Source organism: Sabethes cyaneus, chromosome 2 (assembly GCF_943734655.1).
Source record: "Sabethes cyaneus chromosome 2, idSabCyanKW18_F2, whole genome shotgun sequence".
Taxonomy (NCBI): Eukaryota; Metazoa; Arthropoda; class Insecta; order Diptera; family Culicidae; genus Sabethes; species Sabethes cyaneus.
This window is the reverse complement of record NC_071354.1, coordinates 203,922,848-203,941,403: the sequence shown is the minus strand read 5'-3', so window position 1 is coordinate 203,941,403 and position 18,556 is coordinate 203,922,848. Positions and strand designations below refer to the sequence as shown.

The window sequence follows — 18,556 nt, the reverse complement described above, 5'->3', positions numbered from 1 at the left end:
GCAGTTTTCATATTAATTAGATATGTTAGCCCAAATGTGCCTATTAACAAAAATAAAATGATTTCAATTTTAGGGTTGGATAAAAAATTCTGCCAAGTTTTCGATTATTGAACTATATGCTTGAAAAACGGTTTGTAAGTTTTATAGAGAACCGACGGACAGTATGGCGTTGCAAAGCGCATTTTATTGATAAATTACTTCATAGGTATTGTGGTAGTCAACGAGACTTATTTCTAAACAAAATGTGTACAGATAGGTACAAGTTTTCTAATGTATCCCACTAAAAATTATTGACGGACCAGGTCGAATATGACGTTTCGGACGGTTCATTCATTCATTTGTGTCATTCATTTAGTTAAGAATCTATTTACCATAATTTTGAAGTATAAGGAGAGCAATCTTAAATACATCACCTTCTGCCATTTTGTATCATTTCAAACCACTTTCCTTGTCCACCACCAGTCATTAGCAGCAGTGTCCATCGTGTCCCGCATGATTGCCGTGGTTACTTCTGTTGGTAATAATCTCGTCCGAGTTCTCCGAGTTGGAATTGGCCTCCCGAGCAGCTAGAACGATCTTTGATAGTTCTGCGAGGTCACGTCGCATTGAGTAAGCGTCCTCCCCGTCCGCGTAGTATTTGGGTTCGATCTCCAAAATTCGAAAACCCAACGAATTGGTATACAAATTTAGGGCAGCACGATTCGACTTTCTCACATGCAATGATACATACTGAGCATTGAAACATTCCACCATGGCATGCGAAGCTTGGTTCATGAGTTTCTGGGCCAGCCCAAGTCGACGATAAGATCGTTTTACAGCCAGCGAGGTAATGTGCCCATGGGTGCTCTCTTCACCGGGTTCTGGCTCTTCCATTTTTGCTAAAACATAACCAACGATGTTTCCCTTTTCGTCTTCAGCCACGTAGCTAAGTTGCGGCCACGTTAATCCGTGGTAAAAATAGTACTTCATCTGATAATTTTCCGGCAAGCATAGCAAATTGCAATGCTGCATATTCATTAGATCTTCGGGCTTTGCACAGCGGATATTCATTGTGGAACTGTAAATCCTAGTCAACTCCGTTTGTTTTGTATTAATCTCTTCTACGTGACCTCCTGGCGCCTCGTGGCCTATTTCCGTCAGAAACTAGATTTTCTGAATGCGATGGCGAATCGGAAGCCTGTGCCAATCCGAGTATTTCTCGCACCAACTTAAAGCGAGACAGTAACAATTTCCACACACAAACCCAGCCTGTAAATATGGAAGATATGATTAGAATTTTGCGATAAACCTCTGATAAAACTATTGACCGAGAGCAACTACAGAGAAAACAACGATCAGCGAAGCCAGCACAGAAAAAATAACAACCAGACTCTCCGGGATGTACATTGCCACGCGTGGAAAAACTTTCCACAGTAATGCACTCTTCTCCTAAAGCACTGAAATATAAGCGCGTAATAAGGTAAAAGAACAACACCGTGTTGTTCTGTAGAACGTTTTTGTATGAATGAACAAGAACAAGGGAACTGAACAAAAAACTGTTTTATGAACAAAACTTCTTCTTCATTGACAGTGACAGGTCAAAAGACAAACAGTTTCGGTAAACCATAGGTAAGCACTTTTATTATGTAGGCTCGGTTCGGTTGGCTGGCTTTCGAAAACGCAGAGCTGCCAGAAATAGGGTGTTTGCAGAGTGCATATGCATAGGAGAGCTGTTGGGCAGGCAAAAGTGTCAGCTCCATACAACTACAGCCTGAATTCGTTAATTGCCCAGGTAACCAATAAGCATTTCCAATGCAATTTAAATGCAAGCCAATAAGCAGTTAAGTTGCCTTAAATGCTATTTAAATGCTATTTTGGCAAAATATGCGGCTACTTTACTGCTAGCCCTCTTATAGTGCTGACAAAGCTTCTTTGCAGCTAGTTACCGACAAGAAGAATTTAAATAGAATCGTGGATGCCTATTTACAACAGTTATGCAGTCAAAAGGCTGATAAACAGCAACCTGCAGTATAAAACGCCAGGAATGCTAATAAACGATTGATTTACTGCTTATACTAATGCTTATTGGTTACCTGGGTGGGCCACGACTGCACTCCAGCTGATTCGCTAATTGGGCCGACTGACAGTTGTTAGAAAATTCTAAACTCGAAAATTCCATACAATTTTGACATTTAAGTTGTCACATAGCCCAATTAGCGAACGCCCAATTAACGAACCGCCCAATTAACGAAACTTTGCTGTATATGGACCGGGAAGGGCGAGATTTTTTAAATAGTTTAATTTCTTCATTAAAAACAGAAATTACTATTTGCGTTATATGTATAGCAAGGTAATATATCTGTTTAATAAAAAACAAATCTATTTTCAACAAACAAGCTAAAACGCGGTAGAAATTATCAAAAATGTAACTCCGGAGTGATTCGCGATTAGGGCTCAACTGATAAATTGTAAACAAATCGTTTTATCACACCATCAGCCTTAAAAAGACTGATAACATCCTTGGCAAGAATCCTTTCTTCTGTTTTAATCGTTAGAATTATTTAAAACAAGTTTTTAGTAATGAGCAATAGAAGTGTTTAACCAAAACAAAAGACAGTTTGCAGTTTAGCCCTTCGCATTGTTATGAAGTGATAGGCTTATTTGCAAATCGTTTTGTAAACAGGAGATAATAAAGAGCGAAACTGCGTTGTTTTCAAAACACAGGCGCATTGTAAACAGGCGAAACTAAATAAAAAAATCAAAACAAGGGCTGGGCGAATCTCATTGCCAAATGCAAGGGGTTCAACTACCCAGGTAACCAATAAGCATTAGTATAAGCAGTAAATCAATCGTTTATTAGCATTCCTGGCGTTTTATACTGCAGGTTGCTGTTTATCAGCCTTTTGACTGCATAACTGTTGTAAATAGGCATCCACGATTCTATTTAAATTCTTCTTGTCGGTAACTAGCTGCAAAGAAGCTTTGTCAGCACTATAAGAGGGCTAGCAGTAAAGTAGCCGCATATTTTGCCAAAATAGCATTTAAATAGCATTTAAGGCAACTTAACTGCTTATTGGCTTGCATTTAAATTGCATTGGAAATGCTTATTGGTTACCTGGGTATAAAACTTAGATTTTGATTGAACTTGAATGCATAAATTTTATGCAGTATTGTTGTGAAATTATAAGATTGATTTATTCTACACCAATTTATGTCTTTAAACTTGATTTATGTAACTTTTATTTAAATTAAGATTTGAAAATGTACTGGCAAATTATCACAGTGATATTTCTCATTGTTCACACTTTGTTAGTTGCGCCCTTATCGCGAATCACTCCGGAACTATTAACTATGTTAGTGGGATAAAACTGGACAAATATCGATAGCTAGCGATTACTTTCGGACAAGAAAACAATGCTACATTCAGTTATTTCGAACTTGGGCTATGCGGCATGCTGCACCCGAAAGCCGTATTTTTGGGTCAGCGATTTAATGCTAATTCACTGAAATATTAGTTGCTAAATGTAAACATGTATATCGGGGTACATTTCTTGGTTGATTGAAACATTAACCGTTTTGAATTGATAAATAGTTTCAGAAAAAATGATAGTTTTATCCAACGCGTTTTTGCTGCATCGGATAGGAAAAGATGCAATGTGTGCCTAACAGACGTCTTGCATGTGTGTGTAGCAAAAGCCCTATTGTGCAACATGCTATAACACAAACTCTAAGTACAAAGGGTTCTTGCAAGGTTCTTGCTAGAGCGCAAACGCAAACTGAAAGGGACATGAAATAGATAAAAGTTTAACATATAAAGCATAGTATACAGTTCCAAGCGAAGTGAAAATTGAAGCAAGTGAAAAAGCGTACCTTTTCGCTCGCGGAAAATAGGGACTGTGGATCTCTTCATAATATCATGAGTTTTCGGTTTACAGTTCATGCGAAGTGAATTGAAGGGTTTACAATTCGAGCGAAGTGAAAAAAAATTTAAAACCAATGCGGTATTTACGGTATTTATGCGGTAAGTGGGGCAATGGTGCTACAGTGTGTAGCGCAAAACATTATCAATACGTTTTTGGAACCGAAAAACCAGTAATAACGGTTAGGCGTGACGTCCAAATTTACAAAAAATCCGCATTGCTCGTTGCGGTATGTTTTTAGAGCCATGAAGTCGCCAATATTAATAAATATTTTCCTTTTCCACACCTCTACACACTCATTGGCTTGAAACGTCAAGTTTTCGCTAGCTGCAGCCTTGTTCACGAGCGTAGGCGCGCGCGAAAGAAAAGTACCCAAGTGAAAAAGATGTCATCCACAATCTTTAATTTCGGTGGATCACGTTTGTTTACAGTTCCGAGTGAAGTGAAATGCAGTTTTTGCGCTAGTGAAAAAGTTGAACGTTTTGTATGGGATTTTCACTTCGCTCGGAACTCTATACTAGGCTTAATCAGCAGAAAGTTGAGATGAACTAGAATAATAAATGCGTTTGATATTTGCGCACAAACTCGGGCCATCTGCTATTTTCAAAAAAAGAAAAAGAAAATATATCACTGTGTGAAAGCACGTTCATGAAACTCGTGCGTGAAACTCCGAATCCGAAAATCAAAATTAACTTTCCGTCAACTGACAGCTGACATTGAAGCTAAGGTGCCGTTCAAATATTAGATAACGCAGCAGGGGGTGGGGGTATGTCAAGGGGTTTCCAACAGCAATGATTACTACGCACCTTTGAAAAAAGTCAAGGGCCATTACAAGAGATTGATTACTGGATATCAGTAAAGTAATCAAAAGTAAAGGACCAAACAGAATGTTGTGTCAATGCATCCGTCAGCATCTATGATCGACATTCCCAAACATCAAATAGCAACATGGGTATCCCTCGAAGTAGCAAGTATTTTTTATGGGGAATTCTCCTTTTTTCGTCAAAAAGCGCCACTTTGACCAAAACGGAGGCATTCCCAACTAAGAATAAATTTGAAATGACGGTTTAATCGGTACGAAGAATGGAAAACGAGTGTTATGTCTGTTTGTCTGTAGTGCTACCCAGTCCCAGTATAGTAAACAAAGACGTAGTCCTACGTCAAACGTAACCCCCTTAGTTTGCATGAGAAATCGTTCAAATGGTTTCTGGTAGTCTTGTTATTGACTAACGTTTCATGGAAGAGTCTAAAATTTCTCGAATTCGATTAGTTTTCAAGTTACACAAAATTTTTTGTTTCATTTGTATGACAGTCCGCCCCCACTACCACAGGCGTGAGGGGTCTCAAACCATCATAGAATAAATTCATACCACCAAAATCCCCCACATGCCAAATTTGATTCCATTTGCTTGATTAGTTCTCTAGTTATGCAGAAATTTGTGTTTCATTTGTGTGGGAGCCCTCGCCTCTTAGAGGAGGGAGAGGTCTCAGTACACCATAGGAACAATATTTGGCTCCAAAAACCCTTACATGCGAAATTTGGTTCCATTGGCTTGATTAGTTCCCAATTCATGAGGAAATTTGAACTTAATTTGTATGGGAGGCCCCCCTCTTATAGGTGGGAGGGGTCATATTCCCCTCCTAATCATAGAAAAAAATTTGCTTCCAAAAACACCCACATGCCAAATTTGGTTCCATTTGCTTGATTAGTTCTAGAGTTATGAGGAAATTTGTATTTCATTTGTATGGGAGCCCTCCTGCCTGAAAAGGAAAGGGGTCCTAATTTATCATAGATAAAATTCTTGCTTTCCAAAACCCCCACATTTGTCATATTTGGTTCTATTTGATTGATTAGTTCCCAAGTTATGAGTAAATTTGTATTTCATTTGTATAGGAGCTCCCTCCTAGAGTGGGGAGGAATCCTAATTCATCATAGAAAAAAATTTTTGACTCCAAAAACCTTCACATGCCAAGTTTGGTTCTATTTCCTTGATTAGTTCTCGAGATAAGAGGAAATTTGTAAATCATTTGTATTGGAGCCCCCCCCCCCTCTCTTAAAGGGGAGAGGGGTCATAATTCCTTTCTTAAAGAGGGAAGGGGTCTCAATTCGCCATAGAAAAAATTCTTGCCTCCAAAAACACCCACATGCCAAATTTGGTTCCAATTGCTTGACTAGTTCTCTAGTTATGCAGAAATTTGTTTCATTTGAATAGGATCCCCCCCCCCCCTCTTAGAGGGGGGAGAGGTCTCTGACTATCATAAGAACCTTTCACGCTGATCGGTCTAGTAGTTTTCGATTTAGAAATCCATTTTTATAGGTATAGATTACGCACTTTTGAATGTAAATTTTTTTATGTAATTAGTAATAACTTATGAACCGTGTGTTTAACATTTTACAGGCCTAATGGCTTTTCAAATTTAGTCGTATTAACAAACTTGCCGATTAAACTAGTGATTTTTTTTGGATTCGTCTGTTCTGTAAACAAGGGCGCCAGTAGGTATTTGCCAAAAACCAACATTTGAGCAGGTCTATACGGGAGAAATTGGGAATTCAATTGTTCGTTCATAAAATTTCATAAGCCTAGGACTGAGACCTTGCGGTTTAAACCTGTGCATAAACTCTTATTTTATCAAATTTATCAAAGCTTACAAAATACTTAAATGTTGAAAAATTTGAATTTCAATAGCAACACATCTGTTCATTATCTGTGGCCTGTAGAACAATCTTCGCTAAAATCTTCAGCTAAAATAAAATTGGTCAAGAATTATTCTCATTCATAATGAATTATTTTAAAATAGTTAAAATAGAGCCCTTGACAATAACAGTTGTAGCAATTTAATTAACTACCGTAAAGGAATATTTAAGCAAATTTGATTAGGTCGTTGAAATAGTAAATGCAATGGGCATCACAACAGGTGTTTGACTTTTGCGAAAATAACAAGGCTCAACTATATCTAATTAATCGCTTGTTATAAATCATGCAAAGGCTAGTGCAGTATCACTTACTTGTCACGTAAAATAAGCCGGTTTAAAGGCTAATAAATCCACTGGAACGAAACACTTTTTTCACAATCACCGCATTTGCAAAACCAGCAGCAAGAAAAAAGCGAATAACTCAATTTTGACAGCTAAAGAAGCATGCATGCTTGCGAAAGAAAGGAAAGAAACGAAATAAACATCAAAATGAAGTTGAAAAATCATTGAATGTCATTTGACACCCAAAGCCAGAGATGCCAGATGTGAAGATATGGCCTAAATTTTGCGATATTATTGATATTATTTGAATGTCTCTGATTTGAATTACTATGAAAATTTAAATTTTGCAAAGACATTTGGCTACATTTCAAAATATATAAAGACTTTTAGACTTCTACAGTTTTTTTTTGTTTTTTTTTTGTTTTTTTTTTTTTCAATATAGGGTTGCTGACGAATTTTTTGCTCATCATCGCGGATTTCATTTTCCAGTATTTTTTGCTGGTCTTGTCTTGGGATGACGAATATTTTATCTAACCGTGCAAAAACCTTTTGCTGGCATCCCTTACCGAAGCTTAATCCATTATCGGATTATCGGTGATCCAGTCCAAGAATCCACTAAAAAACAAAACAAATCAATCTCATCAAGTCGACTATCGTAGAAAAGTTTATTCTTTTATTTAGATTGTTTTAGAATAAAGTCACAATAATGAGCTATGAAGAGAGGCAGAAAGCGCTCTTTGCTAGTTTGGAGTCAGCAGAGCAAGAAATTTCGTCGGAATCTTCCCTGCATCAAAAGAAGGATCAAGATTACAGCCGTGATCGTGAGGGAGTAAACTGCAGAAATCGCGCCGATCTTCGACGCGACCGAGCTGCAACACAAAAATCTATCCAGAAATTCCGTGGCCGTGAAAGCATTTTCAAGCGACCTTCACTTCCCATCGGGAAGTGTTTGCCCACATCTCGTGTGCCGGATTTTAAGGTAAGTTACCTGGTTTTAATCGTTACGTTAATTGATTTAGTGTGTTTTTGTCTACAGCGAAATCCCCACAAGTGGACTAAATATTCATTGGAAGATGTGGATACTAGCGACCGAAGTAACACGGCAGCTGCTTTTGCGTTTCTTCGGGAAATGGAAGCTCAGAAGCGCGACGAATTGAACACAGACGAAGAAGGCACTGGGGAAGGTTCAACCGCATTCAAAGGGAAAGTTCGTTTCAATCGCTCCTTGAAACTAAAATCTCAGTTAGAAGATCCCCCACCCACTGAAGAAGAGGATAAACCAACGGTGAAAGGAACGAAAGTACTTATGCCCGAGTACGTTGTTGGACAAAAAGCAAAAAAACCTAAACCAGCAAAGGCGTCATCGAAACTAGCACGGAATAAGGAACTTAAATTGGATCATTTACTCGACGAGGAAGGCGAAGACGATGGAGTGGATTAGATGATAGGTAGGTGAAAAACCTATATTAAAAAGAATACATTGTACTAATTGTCTCCTTGAATATGTGTCTGGAAATTAACCAGTTAAGTTTGATAGAACTGAAAGAATTAATTGCATTATATTTTAAAACGTCATACACTTCAAGGATTTAGTATCTCAAGTTGTTCTTTTTGCTATTCCCGTGCAAACGGGTTAAGCATAACATTATTTTGAGAATAGGAATTTTTTAAACCAAATTAGGCTCATGATATGTATTTACCTATATATAAGTAGTGTCACAGGATAGATTAGCCTCCCGAAGCGGTGAACATATAAATACGTTTGTAATAAGGTAGTCGATTTATATCGATTACAAGATCGGAGTTTCGGAACAAGGAAAATACTGATTATTACGCTTTCACAAATTTATTTATGCATGCTCTCGCAGAGAAATACAATTTTGTTTCTTGAAATTTTGTATATCGCCTCATCTAGGTATACGCCGAACGTTAACTGAATTGGGTAAGCAATTCGACCAGATCAGTTCAACTTTTAAAACGGGATATGGAGCTTTCAAAAAACTAGAGAAATAAACTCATTCCTAGTTACGTCGTTGGTATCCCAATAGAAGCAAACTAATCAGCCTTTGGCTAAACCTATAGTTACGCCATGTCGACTTATTCTAAACCAACTAAACGCTAACATCACATCAATTTATAAAAAGGTTGACATAAAACGTTTTTAGCTTATCGTTATGATATACGTATCGAATATTTAGTGGGTAATATGGCAACATGAACTTATTTTGTACGCGATGGATTACGCATATGCTGATGTTTGCAGATTAAAATTGTCTTATTTCGGTTTATAATATTCTTAAAATGATTCTAAATAACGCATCTATGGTTAAAACAGTGCTTTCTATAGGTTAGGCTAATTTTTAGCTATTCTGTGAACAGTGGCAATGGCTTTTAAAAAGCAAACAAATAGAGTATCAGTATTTCAATTATGTGGGGTTAAAATGTCTATGCCATTAATAATAAACTCTGCTACAGTTTTTTGGGTTCAATATAGTTATACTCAACTTTTTCTAAATAAACAATGTATGCTAGTAACGGTTTTTATTCCTTTTTTTACCATCCAGAATTTCACTAATAAAATACTTTTTGCATTGTCTTAGAAGCACATGCGGGGCGGAAGCTGTGCAGCATACTGGCTTTGCAGTGATTGAAACAATTTAGACTAGAGAAATGCTTATTCTTATAACATATAAATACCTTCTATAATATAGCAGAAGGGTTCGTTTACCGTTGTATCCAACACGAAATAATGTAAACGCACGGAAGAGTATTGCGTCAAATTATTTCTAATATTAAACAAATATGCTGCGTATTAAGTTTTCCTCAGACTTTATCTTTCTTGTCAGAAACTCTGAAACTGATTTTGCCTGGTGCTAAAAAGATGGCTACAGTTATGAAAACTGTGTTAAATGTAACAATATAAATATACTTAGTTGAAATTAAAAACATAACATAAACAAGTTATCTTACGAGAATAATGATAAATCAAAATGTAAAAAAAAACTTGAACACTTTAAAATCGATTTGTTGCTTTGCTCTTTCCTGTACTTGTATGATAAAACCCAACAAATCTGCGAATAAAAACTCCGAACCTTGTGCCGTTCCGTTGAGATTCCGTGCCAGTTTGAGCGATCTTAGTTTGTCCGACAATCCCGCTCAAACGAACAGGGGCTAGTCGAAAATACACGCGAATATCGACACAAACGTGATGACCACCCGGTCACAGCAGCTACGGTTGTCCGTTTGGATCTCTTCGGCTGCTTTGCGCATCTTTTTCGGATAGTTTTTCGGATTGCTCCGTGCGCTCAGATGGATGGGCATCGGAGCAAAGGCAGGTCGCGGCTTTTTAAAATTAGCGACCATTGATTGCTGCTCCGGTGTCAGTGAACTCAACCGCTTTCCGTTCAGAACATCTTCGACTAGTTTGGATTCAACCGGATCCAGCAGTTCGATACGATCTTTGGCATTTTCAAATTCCTTCCGCGTCATAGTGAGATAGCGCGGTGTGTAGCAAAGTGCTCCCAGGACGCGCCGTCGGTTTTCCGCCGACAGTTCGAGATTCTTACGGAGGCATTCTTCACGGCTCCACCGGGCCAAAAGGTCTAGCAAAACAATTTCCGACGACATTTGTAGTGCGTCACGTTTCACTATCATTTCCAGTTCTTCGAATCTCAGCGCCTGCATGGTCTCTTTGATAAACACTTCTTCCGTATGCATATCGATCAACTGAAGGCAATTATTGAGCAAGGCAGCAAAGTATTCTTCCGGTGTAAGTGGGGCTTCCGGTTGGTCTTTTTTCTTGCCACGACTTTTCTTCTTCTTATGAATTGCAGACAGGGTCGCTGACACCGATACCGAGTTGTAATACCAAAGCGCGCGAAATACTTCCAGAACATGTGCCATAGATAAGCTCGAATCGAGCTCTTTAACGCAATGGATTTCTAGCTGACGGCACTGAAAACGCGATGCCAGCTCCAAGATCTGCAACGTATGGGTGGCAGATTGGAACTTTATGAATTTGGTCTCAAGATATCTGAAAGAGAAATACATAACGTTATTCTGGTGGTTGAATTTGTAAACTGGTTAGTACTAGTATAACAGGGTGAATATTGCAAATAATTTAATAACAAAACTTAGCTATTCTCCTTTCAATAGTAACAATTATTTGCTTTAAAACATTTATAGTTTTCAAATTTGACGGTTTTTCAAACAAATATAGACGAAAAAACTTTTAATTAAAAAAGGATTCGATGTCAAGTTTGATTTGCTACAGTCATAGTGCAAACAGTCAAGCAACTACGTTCGTCGCTTTGTTCATAATACCAGCTCTACTCCGGAGCAAGGATAGAAACTCAGTAATTTTTATCAAATCTGTGAGTTACTGGCACACGCATAGATCATGATCTGTAAGTTTATGATAAACAGTGAATCTTTTACTTTAATCACAAGATTTCGTTCTCTTATCAATCATTCGAGCATACGATCACAGTGTTACATTTTACCAGGCTGCGAGGAAAAAGTTTACGCATGTTACTTGTATTGCGATTCACGCACTGCGCACACCCGATCATTGGATGAGGTTTGTCCTAATCTGTACAGAACTCGACAAAGTATTTGTCGTTTACAAGTACCTAGTGATGTCAATGGATCTGAATGTTCTTGATAGCTAGAAGCGATTTTTTCCATCTTTGCTCCAAAGTGAAGAAGTTGAACATCATGTCCGCTGATCCGGCATTTCGTAAACCCTCTCCTTTCTGGAGAAAGTCGAGAGCGTCAAACAGAGGGCTGGCTCCAGTCATCGGATGGTGCTGCGCGACTGTAAAGTACAGCAGAACCAAAGAAAAAGAGCGAGAGTAAGGTAAACTTCAGCAGCACATCCAACCAGTAACCGCAGGATGGCAAATCTTTTATTAGTTATCACAAAAATATCGGCCGATTAGGTTGAAAACTCCGGACTTTTGGGTACAATTGGATTTAAACTGGACTTGAAATTACTATGGAATTACATTTAAATTGGACTTAAAATTGGAATTCAAATTGTACTTCAAAGTGGATTTGTCACAGTCACAGTTTAAATAAGACTTAAATTTGAACTCAAAATTGGAACTAAATTAGACTTGAATTTGAACTAATTTGAACTTCAAGTTCTACTTCAAACCGGACATGGACACGAAATTTTACTTGAAATTATTGTTTACATTTTTTGTCTTGCGTTTTACACGTTTTTTTTTTCCTTTTTTTCTTTTTCAGCCTTGTTTTGCCACTTTTGTTTCGTTTTTTCTCCTTTTCTGTATCGTTTTCTTGGCTTTTACTCTCACTTTCCTTCCATTTTTCCTATTTTCTCTTGTTTTCCCTTCTTTTCGTTTCCAGCTTTCGTCTTTTTCTAACTCTTCATCTCTTCCTAGTTCCGATTTTCTGTCTTCTCTGTTACGTTTATTCTATTTTGGCTGCCTTTTCGCCTTTCCTATCCGGTTTTCCTTTATTATCTTCCGCTTGTTGTGTTTTTTTACCTTTTCCTTCAGTCCTTTTTTTATTTTTTCGTTTCTCTTTTTGTATCCCCCTCTCGTCCCATCATTATTTGTCTTGTTCTGTTGTCGTTTTACCATTTACTTGGTCCCATATTTTCTCCTTTTTTTACATCCTTTGCCTGCCCATTTTTCCTCCTCTTCTGTCTAGTTTATCTTCATTTTATTTCTCGTTTTCTTTATAATCTTCCTTCATTTCTCTCATTTTTCTTTGCTCTTCCGTTTTTCATTTGCCTCTTTTTCGCTTTCGTTTTTTTTCCACTTTTTTCTCTTTTTATGTCCCGTTTACCCACCCATTCACGTCACGTTTTGCCAAATCGCTATGTTTCGTTTCGTTTTCTCTTTTTAATGTCAGTTTTCATTCTTTTTTCGCGTATTCTTCCTCCTTTTCTGTCCCGTTTGTCCAGTTTTTGTCACGTTTTCGTTCGTGCTATTTTTGCTTTCTCGTTTTTGCTTTTTTACTGGAAAGCAGCGGCAGACGGACTACCTCTTGATCCTTGGATAAATACCGTGACCGCACATAATTGCGATCAGCTCCTAATTCCGATCACTCAACCTAAATAGTCAAGTATTAGAAAATTGAGCCAAAATCTGTAGTAAATGAACATGCTCAGTTATTGTGTTATGTGTTTATGTGTCAGTTCTTGAAAAATGACTGCCTTTGGGGCACCATGCACTTCACAATAAATTAAATTCTACAGGCAAAAAATGTCAACAAAATGTATTTTCTTAGCCGAAGTGCTAAGCGCACGATCAAATTTGCTAAGATCATAGCAGCGTTGAAACATATTACCTTCTTCGGTCAAAGCTTTATTTTTTAGTGGGGATTCAAAGATGAATTACGTCTTAGGTGATCGGAATTAGGTGCTTTCACGGTACATAAGAAACTGTTTGTGAGATATGAATTTTTGAGTTATGTAAATATTCAGGAAAACCGAAAGTTTTAGCATTATTTAAAAGATTAAAAACTTTTGACTTTTCTTTAGAAGGTTTCCTTCATTATTTAACTTAAAGTTAGATTTAAAAAGATTTGCAATTGGATTTTAAATCGGACTTGAAATTATACTTGAAGTTTAACTTAAAATCAAAGTTGAAATTAGACTTGGCAATGGACATGAAAGTGGATTTGAATTATACTTGATGTTAAACAAGTAAAATTAGTAGTAAATTATATTTGGAATTGGACTTGAAATTAGGCCTTAAATTGGACTTGAAATCTGCGTTGAAATTGGGCATGAAATTAGAATTGACCTTTGAAGTTGAAACAGAACTTGAGATTTAATTTATAACTGCTCGTGAAATTTGACTTGAAACTGGAACTATTTTTATTCACTATTTTTATTTTACTTATCTCAAAATAGTGGCCGATTGAATTAACTGCGGACTTCTGGATTACAGAAATTATTTTGTTTTAAAGGGCTGGTACCGAATGGCCGAATAACAAATTGCCAAATTTCAACATCAGCCCACATAAGATGCGGGATCATATTTCCTAAGCCTAGATGATTCGGGGCGAGACGGCCGCAAGCCACGAGTGTTCGCCGGTTACCCGCCGTGGGTAGCGCCATCCGCAGAAACCACTTCTATTAAGGTACTTGCATTTTAATAGATTTACTGACTAGTAAGGATTATCCCTTAGTCAAGTCTGAACGAGCGGCAGCGAGTAAAGACAGTATATAGAGTAAGGAGGGGTAAAAGTGCGATTCAACCCATGACCCGGTGCAGATTCCGATTGACTACATTGATGGGTGACTACCTTGACAGCTTGAATATAACGTAAACGTTGGTTACTTACGAAGCATAGTTGCTGAGTTATGTGCAAATGTTATTTTAGGGCGGTTTTGATGCAATTTTTCGTTATACGGCAAATACGGTATCAACAGGAGGATATTACTTGTTGAAAATTGGTAGCAGCGTTTTACATCAATCACATATCTCTCTTGAAAATGCGGTGAGAAGAATTTACAAAATATATTTCGCTTTTCCATAATTCAACCAAAGCCCTTCAAGCGCCTAGCGGGGTAAAAGTGCGATTCACGGACGGGGCAAAAGTGCGATTCATGGACGAGGCAAAAATGTTTAGCTAATTATATACAGCTTTAGGCACTATATTACAGATACTAGAAATGGAAGATCTGCAGAAAACTGTGTGCTCTACAGATCTTGGCCGAAGGAAAACAATGTTTCCGCTGATGAAACAAAAAACAAACGTTTGGAAAAGTTTCGATTTGACGGAGGCTGCAATACACCAGCGCAAAACAGGAAAGGTGCAAATTGAGAATATTCCTTACCAAAACATGCCGCAGTTTGAAGATAATATGGTTTTGTTAGCTACTGCTGTGCCAGTTTCATGGTTTCGAGTTTCGCACTTTTGCCCCGTAAAAAAATGGGTTAAACTTGAAAATCGGCACTAGATCAAAAGAATGAAGAATTTATTTTGCATAACACTATTATTCCAGATGATTTATAGTCGAGTATGTGAAGGCATTGAGTTACTGCATCACTATAAAATATATTTTGTTGTCCTTTTTTATATCACGAAAATTGATGACAACTTCAAACATCGCACTTATGCCCCGCACTACTCTACCCAACATTTGTGCATTCGTGGTTAAAGGCCGTGAATATTTTCAGTCGAATATGACATTCGATCATTCGTGTATCGGTCATTTGTGATTCGGCCATTAGATCTATTGTGCCATTTTTTATTTAGGTCTTTCGTGTTTCGGCCATTCGCGATTCGGCCATCTGTGTTAAAGTCATTCGTAGGTAATCCACATAAGTTCGGTAAACTTAGAAACACTAACAGCACTAAATATTGGGATATAAAGTTTGTGAAAAGTCAAAGTTTGTTGCACCGTAAAGAAATATTATACCATCGAAATGTCAAAATAATTTGTTTTAGCATTAAAAACTTAATTCTAGTCCAACGACATTTCAGATATTGCAAAAAAAATTGTGTTAATAACTCTATTAGTAAAGACGCATATTCTAAAGTCTTTCTAAATTCTATATCTCAAAAGGAAATGAACCGTTTGTTGGAGAAACCCACAAAGCCCATTTTTATACCACAATAGATCAAAATAATGGTCGCAGTGGTCAAATCTTCCGAAAACAAAAAAGCCCATTTTTAAGGAAATTGATTTTTTGGTAGGTTTTAAATCTTTGAGGTTTCCTACATCTTCTCTGAAAATTTTAGACAACGTTAGGTATACGAACGCCTTTTAATTGGAGCTGCAATTATCCATTTTTTTAAGAAACCGCAGGAAGTTCAGCTTTTGAGTCAGTTCGTCTGCGAAAAATAGGCAATGCATCTACCTACAGGATCGTAAACTGCATCCAGCTGCACCATTTGGCTGCGTTGCAGATAAGTACATTATGATTCTTGGCTCTGAATGCCAGTAAAAGCCGCTATGCAAGTACTGACTAGGGCTCAAAATAAAGGCACGGCACATGCAAGCCAGGCGGCAAGCCCATCTTCTGCCGATAACTGGACTTGCGATGTTCACATATAGAATCGAGCTGTTTTTATCAACTTGCTCTGGCGACATGTTAATACGCGTATGATATGACGGCTTTGATTTTTTGCGGCTGCTCTGCTACGAACGATATTACTGATTGCAAGAATACTTTTCAAAAGTGCACAGCCGCTCGTATAAGGGCTATTTTAGATTCAACCGTTTCGGTGCCCTCAGCCCACTTTTTGTTTGGAATTTAGCGGAAAAGTGCGCCAGAGCAATTGAGCACTTTCGATAGTAAAAATTTCCTTGCAATCAGCAAATATCTCTTCGCTAGACTTGCTTCTCATGACATACATCAAGAATTAAAGGTGACCGCCAATCCAGCTTTGACCAGCTTCATTTATTCTTTCTTACTTCACCGAATTGCAAAACTTTACAATAATTTAGAATCAGATATTTAAACATTTACAATTTACTTAAAAAACAATCCTCAAATTACTGACAGTATGTTGATTTTTCATTACATTAGCATATCAGCACATGCTATCTACGAATATACATATGCTTTTATGCACTGATCTAAATCTCTTCAATACATAAATGATAAAAATATAGATACCGGCATTAATTTATCACTCGCTGAACAGTTATATATTTTTATCGTCATATGTAATTGTACTACCTAGGGGCAATTCACGATAATTCAGTATCCTATTTTTTAAATAGAAAAAGCACTTGAAAAAATACCACTTGCATTTTCACAGCATAAAAATGGATTTTTCTTCGCTGACACAAAAGGTGTCGGCCAATCGGTACACTCACCTGACAAAGATCTCGAAATTGTCCTTATCCACGTCGCGCACCACAAACTTTCCGTCGACAACGGTCGACGACGTGGCTCCGGTGACCATGTGCGCCAGCTGTGTGTTGGAATCCAGAATCGGTTTCTTTTCCGCCCGTACGCTGTAGTTTTCTTTGTTTCCCAGAATTAGAAAATCCACATACATATCCGGATTGCTGAAATCGTCCCCGTCCTGGTGCACTTGCGCCAGCAGGGGCGCCGACGGTTGCGGCATCGCAGCAGCGGCCTGCACTCCACCGTTCTCGATGGAAGTGTTAAACGGTCGCCCCATCCTGCCGTCCGATACGCCGTCTATCCCGGTCTAGATTTGATAGCACCACAACCACCGGTTCCACGGTGAGTCATGCAGAAAACAAATCGCGTGTGCAGTTACCACCTATGTACCACCCGCAAGAATGTTTAAAACGTCTGTGCGAAACCACGGTCGAAAGTGAACTGCTAGCGCGTCTAGTTGGCGACCGTTGCTGGCGGCGACGGTAATGTTCAGCGAATTGGAAGAATCTGCAAGAGACGTATAGAAAAAACAACGCTCGCGATTAGCGATCCTGATAAAGGCCGTTTATCGATTAGTAATTTCGTGTATCTTTAGGATTTCGATACGCCTTTTCAGTACTTTTGGGGATCAAGATTACCTAACAAAAAATTTATAAAGATGTAGCTCTAGCTGATGCTCAGCTGCGGATTTAATACTATTTTTACCACAAAACGATTAGGAATTAATTAAAAGGAAACAATTATCCTATAAATTACCATAGTGTAAAAAAAGCAAAGCCTAGGTGCTACATTCCGTTATCGAAACTTGACCTTCTGTTTTGTACGACAGACTTCCTGCAGCCAGCTGTTATAGTACAGGACAATTGCAGGGCCTGTTGCTACGATTATATTGACTATAACGGCCTCTCCCAGCCGAGATTCGAACATACGACGACTGGCTTATTAGACCAGCATCTTCCCTCGAGGCTAACTAGGATGCCATACCATAGAGAAGAACTTTCGGCTTTTCTTAGATGTGTCTTACGTTTCCATAAAAAGCTTATACTATCTTACCTAGTTCAAGAGTTACGACTTTTACAAACAAATGTTGCTGGAAAGTTTTCTTTGAAGTATTCTGAAAGAAACGGAGACTTCGAATTTTTTGAATATTGTTTTCGTGACCTATACCCGTTACAAAATTTCATATAACTCTGGAAATCTTCAGCTCTAAATATTTGTATACTAGCTGACCCGACAAACTTCGTATTGCCACAAATTAACCTATGTTGTACATAAATCATGAATCTCGGATGATCTTTGTCACAATCTCGAGTTTTACAAGCCCCCCAGTGGGCGGCGCTTCCGACAGCGGGTCACCGGCAACACTCGCGACCGTCTCGTCCTGAATGATCTAGTGTTACTATAGATAGTTTTTGTGGTCTTGTTATTGACTAGTGTTTCATGGAAGAGTCTCGAATTTCTCGAGTTCGATTAGTTTTTCAGTTTCGCAAAAATATCTGTTTTATTTGTATGCGAGTCCATATCCCCCTACTACAGGGGTGAGAGGTCTCTAACTATCATAAAATAAATTCAAGACTCCAAAATCTCCCACATGCCAAATTTGGTTCTATTTGATTGATTAGTTCTCGAGATAAAAGGAAATTTGCATTTCATTTGTATGGAAGCCCACCCTCTTAAAGGGGAGATGGGCCATAACTCGCTTTCTAAAGAGGAGAGGCATCTCAATTCACCATAGAAAAAAATCTTACCTCCAAAACCACTTACATGTCAAATTTGGTTCCATTTGCTTGATTAGTTCTCGAGTTATGAGGAAATTTGTTTTTCATTTGTATAGGAGC

The 18,556-nt window shown here is 38.0% G+C and overlaps 3 protein-coding genes across 3 annotated transcripts; 1 reads left to right on the top strand and 2 right to left on the bottom strand.

The window, feature by feature from the left end:
• Positions 1–355: 355 nt before the first annotated feature.
• Positions 356–6,977, bottom strand: LOC128734698 (N-alpha-acetyltransferase daf-31). Its single transcript, XM_053829007.1, has 2 exons — positions 6,907–6,977; positions 356–1,248 (listed from the first exon to the last, which is right to left on the bottom strand). Exon 2 carries the CDS (start codon positions 1,048–1,050, stop codon positions 466–468), a length of 585 nt encoding a protein of 194 aa, XP_053684982.1. The 5' UTR covers positions 1,051–1,248; positions 6,907–6,977; the 3' UTR covers positions 356–465.
• Positions 6,978–7,481: 504 nt separating this feature from the next.
• Positions 7,482–8,367, top strand: LOC128737588 (uncharacterized). The gene is made up of 2 exons (XM_053832259.1): positions 7,482–7,855; positions 7,913–8,367. The coding sequence occupies exons 1-2, from the start codon at positions 7,583–7,585 to the stop codon at positions 8,315–8,317; spliced, it is 678 nt and encodes a 225-aa protein (XP_053688234.1). The 5' UTR covers positions 7,482–7,582; the 3' UTR covers positions 8,318–8,367.
• A 348-nt stretch (positions 8,368–8,715) lies between these two features.
• Positions 8,716–17,129, bottom strand: LOC128737067 (BTB/POZ domain-containing protein 6). The gene is made up of 2 exons (XM_053831619.1): positions 16,685–17,129; positions 8,716–10,909 (listed from the first exon to the last, which is right to left on the bottom strand). Exons 1-2 carry the CDS (start codon positions 16,993–16,995, stop codon positions 10,048–10,050), a joined length of 1,173 nt encoding a protein of 390 aa, XP_053687594.1. The 5' UTR covers positions 16,996–17,129; the 3' UTR covers positions 8,716–10,047.
• Between the last annotated feature and the right edge of the window lie 1,427 nt (positions 17,130–18,556).